The 6,671-nt window shown below is 48.2% G+C and overlaps 1 protein-coding gene across 5 annotated transcripts in view; it reads right to left on the bottom strand.

The window, feature by feature from the left end:
- Nucleotides 1–3,049: 3,049 nt before the first annotated feature.
- The window catches only part of Rhobtb1 (Rho related BTB domain containing 1), an 82,720-nt gene continuing 79,098 nt past the window's right edge, over nucleotides 3,050–6,671 (bottom strand). For 3 of the 5 annotated variants that reach the window (XM_031346517.1, XM_031346516.1, XM_031346514.1), the window contains exons 10-11: nucleotides 5,781–5,886; nucleotides 3,050–5,292 (exon numbers count right to left, since the gene is read on the bottom strand). In XM_031346517.1, coding sequence (XP_031202377.1) covers nucleotides 5,123–5,292; nucleotides 5,781–5,886 — 276 coding nt within the window. In that variant the 3' untranslated portion in view covers nucleotides 3,050–5,122. The remainder of the gene's footprint in view (nucleotides 5,293–5,780; nucleotides 5,887–6,671) is intronic. The other 2 variants (XM_031346518.1, XM_031346519.1) reach the window with 1 other exon arrangement.

Raw genomic sequence — 6,671 nt, 5'->3', positions numbered from 1 at the left:
AAACCTATTTAAACTTCTCAGATGGCAGGAAGCTAAACCTAGTTTCTCTCCTTGCTGTTCGGAGGACAGCCTGTCGCCGCCTGGCTGGGTCAGAGCCGGTCAGCATCTGCTGAATCATGTTGTCTTGGAGCAAGGGTAGGCCAGGACTTTTATCATCAAAGCTGGTCTTTCCCCGTAGGACCATCTGCTCAGGAGTTTGTGATTAGTTATGTCTAGAGAGGGACCTGGAATCCTTATCCTGTTTGGATTTTGATCCTAAGGCATGGGTAGTAAGGTTCACTAATAGAGATCGATGCCGGTTGGGGGAGGAGGAGGAGGAGGAGGAGGAGAGAGAGAGAAAGAGAGAGAGAGACAGAGAGAGAGAGACACAGAGAGAGAGATAGAGAGAGAGACAGAGAGAGAGAAAGAGACAGAGAGAGAGAGAGAGAGAGAGAGAGAGAGGGAGAGAGAGAGGGAGAGAGAGAGAGAGAGATGGTCAGTATTCCCATTATCAGTGGAATGGGAAAGAAAATGGGGGAGAAGTTCAGCATTGGTCCACCCAATTGGACCAATTGAAAAATAACAATTGGACCAATTGAAAGTAACATTTCAATGAAACTAGAAGAGCATGGGAAAATGTATCGCAACTCATATGCTCTATAGCCAGCTCTCTTGGCTTTGCATGAAAATGTGTGAAGAATGAGAGCATCGGGGACCAGCAGAAGTGCTGCGGCATTGTGGGTGCCACAAGCGAAGCGTCAGGTCTCTGTGGAGAGACTGGAGGCTCTCCAGGGGGAGTCCTGAACTGACACTCCTCATAGGATTCTCTGCCATCTTGTGCTATAGCCGGGTGACTCTCCCCACATGTCAGCAGACGCTGGCGACATGCTGCTGGACTTCTCAGGCTCCACAGCCCCGAGGCAGATGAACTCACATTCTTTGTAAACTGCCTGTTTGTCATATATAACCAACCAATTATAGCAGCAAACACCAAAGTCTCCATTAAAAAAAAAAAGTCAGTTAAAAGTTGAGATATTTGGTCATCTCAGAAATTACTGCTTTGGAAAAGTACACAGTCGTAGTGAGAATTTGGATTTCTTTAAAAATAAGAAATGTCGTGTGAATGTGTTTTTTTGTTTTGTTTTGTTTTTCTGCCCAGGTGTGGCATATGGAGCTGCTTCAGGTTTTCGACAGCAGCTGATTATGATTTGTCTCGTGCTCTAGCAGGGGCGTGATTTTGCCTGCTTAAGATAATTTACATTTGCAGTTCTGGGGGCTCTTAAAAGGGTATAAAAATGCCAGAGGCCTGAGAGGTTGTGGCGGCTGCTATTCCCCCTGCTGCTGCTCTTGATGCTGTACTTGGATGGATACTCTTTGTTGGGTTGCTGGGTTGCTGGTTGGAGGTATCTTGCCCACTGAAATTGCACTTGCCCTAAGGAACTCTAAACCCCTAATTGGCAGGAAGTGGTCTAAAGAGATGGACATCCCTTTTCCCTCTAACCTTCTTCCTCTCCTACCTAGTGTTGGGGGCTTGGAAGGGGTAAGGATGGAGTAGGGTGGCAGAGGGAAAAGAATCCAGTGAAAGTCAAAAGTACGGTCACATACAGCCATGACCTACGTGCTTAACCCAACCGCCATGTTCTTTGCTAATGGCTCCTACTGGTTTATGAGTCTCGTGCGTCTGCTTCTTATTGTTTTGTGATTGCTTACAGTTACAAGCGAATACACCCACTGCACACACGTGTTATGGCCAGCCTTTGCCTTGGCAACAACTTTTAGGCAACAGTCAAATTCTTTCAGAAAGGAGATATTACTGCTGCTTGCATACCAGAATCTGATATGTATGTATGCATGCATGTGTATATGTAATATATGTCCATTTATCTATCTGTCTATCTTCCTATCATCTATCTATCTACCTATCTATCCATCCATCCATCTATCTTCTGGAAGTAATTCGAGAGAAAAGGCTTGTGACTCTTGAGTTACAAAGCATTCATTTCAGAAACATGGCACGGGCATTCCCATACTTGGGATATAGACTGTTTTCCCTCTGGTACAGTCTAGCCAGTGTCAAGAGACAGGACAGCTGAATTTGGAGAACTTGAAAATTTAGGATCATTGAGCTTTTGAAGCAGATGGCTCACACACTTAGAATGTCTAAGCTCCTTCTAAACCGGTAGGATCTGTGGCCCGCCCCCATCCCCAGGATGCTTCTCTTAGAGGTCCTAAGATCCATGTGGGGTTTCCAGGCTTCCAGAGAGAATTTACAGTTGAACTCTGTGCAGGTTCTGACTTGCACTGGTGTGCCTATGTGCAAAGTCCCATAGCTGGGACCTCACATTAGCATGGAAGGCATGGAGAACATCTCCTTGCTGGTCTCCTATGGCTAGTTCCTCCTCCTCCCATCCTCCCCGCCTCCCACGGGTCAACTCTTCCCCCATGCAATTCCCAAGAACTCAGCCCCTCTGTAAGATCTCACGAAAGCCTTTGCTTCCATGGAAGCTTTGGTAACCTTACATCTGGACGTTATACACAGCACCTTCTAGAGTCTTTCTCAGACTCGCATTTGAAGAACTTCCTCATGGGCCTACCAGGCCAGACCTTCTATTTAATTGCCGTCAGGATTTTCAAAACTCTGTTTGCAGCAGTTCCAAAAGAATGGAGATGTCGCCGGGCGGTGGTGGCACCCGCCTTTAATCCCAGCACTTGGGAGGCAGAGGCAGGTGGATTTCTGAGTTCAAGGCCAGCCTGGTCTACAGAGTGAGTTCCAGGGCTATACAGAGAAACCCTGTCTTGAAAAACCAAAAAAAAAAAAAAAAAAGAATGGTATTGTCCAAGAAAGAGCCAAGGGGCACATGCCCCATCTACATGTTGGGAATCTCTGCTGAAAAATAGCTAAACCCAAACAGCAGTCATTCACGCTTTGGTAGTTCAACAGGCTCCAAGGGCGCAACACCTTTGAGGACCAATAGCTTTCAAAACACTATTAGAATACATGTGTGGATTTTATACACAAGCAGAGGCATTTTTTTTTTATAGCTAAACAGTTTTATTGGCTTTCTGTGAATTAAAAAAAAAAAAACACGAAATGAACCATCGTGGTTAAAGGCGGATCAGTATCAACCAAATGAACCAGCCACTTGGTTCCAGCAGCCGTGAAGAACATGGGAGGATGTTATTGCTTTCGCCCCATGTTCGAGTATATGTCTGTTGTGTTTTGGCAAGAGTACAATCGGATGGAGCTTTGGTTGTTAAGTTCGACTAGGACCTACTAACTGGAAATAGAACCTCTAGGTGGCTTACATACTACTTCTCCCCAAGTCTTGACCTGTACCATCTCCTTCCGTCAGCCATTTTCCCTATTAACAAAAGTTAAAGGAGAAGGCTTTATCAGCTTTGCCCCTCCACATCCCTCCCCCCTTGCTCCCTCTCTGCCACGAGAGGGTGATGCCTTCCTGGGGTCTTTCTAAGCTCTTGAATCTGGTATGTGGCCGTGCCAGAGACAAATGCCTGCCCATGGTCTACACAGATTTCCAGATCCATACGGCATTATTTGGAGTTTGGACTTAACTGTTTCTTTTCCATCTTCAGACACCACCCCCCTTCCCCAAAACAAAACAAAGCAAAACAAACAACCCCCCCCCAAAAAAAATCAATAGCCCTTAGCATCAGTAAGGTGACCTCCCAACAGGATGGGCCCCAGTAGTGTCCAGCACACGTCCCGTGGCAGGCGTGGAGCTGTGACTGACGATTGTGTGTGTGTGTGTGTGTGTATACACACGTGTGAATAAGTGCATATACTGTAACATTTTCATCTGCAGAAAGGCAATGATGTTGATGCCTCTTTGCAAGCTCTGTTCTAACACTGCCCTTCCCAAGGAACCCGGGGTCAGAACTACCACATAATAGCACCATTCCCTATGCTCTTCATAGGTGGCTCCTTTCCCTGCTGGAGAAGGCAGGACCTGGCCCTCAGCTTTGTGCTTTCGCAGGCTCCATGGTGGGACCGCTTGTAGAAGCAGATGGTCTGCCTTGGCCTACTTGAGTGGTGACCTGAATTTTCCCTTGGGAAGAGTTAAAACAACAACAATAACAACGACAGCAACAACAACTCATCTTACAAAGTGAAGTTGGCCGCAGGTGGGAGGCTGCAGGTGTGAGGCTGAGGTGACTGACGTGTAGACAGTGGGATGAGCCTGCACCTCTTCCCTTATCTCTGCTCAGGCCCCGGGAGAATTTGCTGGTGGAGGCACAGCAAAATCACAGAACACTGAAAACCACCAACCCTTGACACAGTTATCCAATGGTAGGACTCAAACGGCGTTGTAGGGACCCAGGTCCGGCAGTCAGTCTTGCCCCTGATAGGATTGGGGTTGAATAAGCCCTTCTAATGATGATAAAAATTATCCTCTTTGAATCTAGATATTTTAAAAGTAGGATATTTGCCCTCACCGTAGTTATACGGCACAGATAACCATATAATTACTAGCACTTAAAAAGGAAATCCTGTAAATAGGTAATTATACCAGTGTCGCTCATCAGAACAAAGATGAAGCACCTCCAGCTTGTATATATACCTCAGGCCATTTCAGCCCAACCCTTTACCTCACGACAAAAGGATATCTCTGTAATTAAGAGTGACGTCCAGTGGTCACCTGGGCCGAGAGAGCCACGGGGGTGGGGTGGGGGGGGCAACTTCATGGTCAATGTGTGTCCTATAAAGTAAAGTAATACTCAGTATTGTCACTTTAGCGAAATACAGGAGTCCGTAGAAAAATAGTCTCCAATCTGGAATCTGAGACACCAAAGCTGGGTTTTGTTTCTCTTTGTATCAAAAGGAACAAAGTAACGGACTAAAGTGTAGTAAAGCTTCCTAAGAAGGAAAAAAAAAAAACAACAACAAAAAAGGACATTATGAGTTGAAGGAATTCGAAGTCTGTCAGCTTCCCTTTTCTGTCCTGGCTCATCATCGATGGCAAGCTTGTGCTCTGATCCTGGTGGAGATAAATGCACACAAGTGGAAAAGCCAGTGCCCCGAACCCTAACTGCACGGATGGCTAAGGAGACTGGTTTTTACAGTAGAGCTGTCAACCGTGGAGGTGGCCTTCAGCGGGGGACGGTCTCCCTCCCTCTCTCCTCCTCAGGCGACAGCTGGGGACGAATGCCAAAAACACCACTTTCTCCTCGAATGGTGCTTGTTCAGTGCCAGGTCCTCTTTCTCTCGTTCCCTCTTCACACGCTGGTAGTGGTCTTCTTCCTTCAGGTACCACACAGGGGGCCAGCGGTGCCGCTCAAAGTACTCCTGGTTGTCTGGGGGAGGGGAGGAGAGGAGGGAGAGCTATTCTCCGTGATTCCTGCTGCCCCGAAGACTGCCCTGGATGCTCTCAGGCCAGCTTTAGGCTACTCGGAAACTCGCCAGCCTGCTGAGACGGCTGTCCACAGATGCTAACGCTAACGTCTATCATGTAGAATCTAATGCTAGGCACACAGACCCCCCCCCAAGCCGCTTGATTTTTATCCAGAGTTAGATCCTGGCTGTGCATCCCTAATTGAGGGGAGGCCTTATTTTTGGCATGCTCCGCAGCAGGGTGCCCTCAATTCCACCCCCTTCTTCTCTAAGCCGAGATAGCCTGCAAAGAGATTCCCCCAACCGAAGATTCTCTGGGTCACGTGACTTCCGCACACTCAAAAGGAGCTGAGCACGAAGCTCCCTCCCGAGTGAGTCCTGGTCCCTCCCAAGGGGTTTGTTTACAAAGGGGAAAGGGTGGATGCTGGAGAGCTGGCACGCACGCTCTTACCTGCTGACTTGGATTTGATTTCCTTTCGGAACTTGGAGCAGACGCTGTTGTAGTTGGTGCAGATGTGATGTAGACACCAGGCGGCTAGCTGGTTGGCATTGTGAAACTGCGGGAAAGGGGACCAGATCGGGGTCAGGCTCTGTTTGCAGAAGTGAGGCAATGGGCCAATGGGATGGCTCAGCAGGCCAAGGTGCTTGTGGCCAGGCCTGATAACTGAATTTGATCTCCAGGACTACCTGGAGAAGAAGGGGCCTGATCCTTGCAACTCAGCTGACCCCCAAAGGCATGCTGTGGCATGCACGCACACACACATACATACACACATACATACACACATACATATACATACACACCTACATGCACACACATGCACATGCACACATGGGCAATAAATGTCACAAAAATTAAAGCAAGTCTACAAAGAAACTAGAAACATTCTGAGGGCAGGAGAAGGGGTGGAGGAAGACAAAGGCCTGTAATACAGGTAAGCTCTCGTTTAGACCTCAGGGTTTTGACTTGGACTGTGGCTCTGATGTCAGCCACGTACAGTGTTCGTGGACCCTCCCTTGCTCCCTCCTGAGATAGACGGTCCCCAAATCAACTCCAGATTGCACCGAGAGTTTCAAGTATGCCTGGTTCTCCTGCCAGGCCCACCCCCTGGCCCTTCTGGTGATAGGTGACCATGTGTGCCCTCTGGAAGGTACCGGCCAGCAGCAGATAGAAACGATGTCATCTCTGTTTACGGAGCCTTAGCAATGGAATACTCCGTGTCACATGTCAGAGCTCAGCTTGCCGGGGCCAAAGATGGAAAGCAGAGAAGGCAGTGTGTGGCGGCCGCCCTGTACCTGCCCTCTGGTTGTGTAAGAGCAGGCACTGGGTGAGGTGGGGGGG

This window comes from Mastomys coucha, unplaced genomic scaffold (assembly GCF_008632895.1).
Source record: "Mastomys coucha isolate ucsf_1 unplaced genomic scaffold, UCSF_Mcou_1 pScaffold3, whole genome shotgun sequence".
Classification (NCBI taxonomy): Eukaryota; Metazoa; Chordata; class Mammalia; order Rodentia; family Muridae; genus Mastomys; species Mastomys coucha.
The sequence above is the reverse complement of the archived record's forward strand: the minus strand, read 5'-3'. Positions and strand labels throughout refer to the sequence as shown.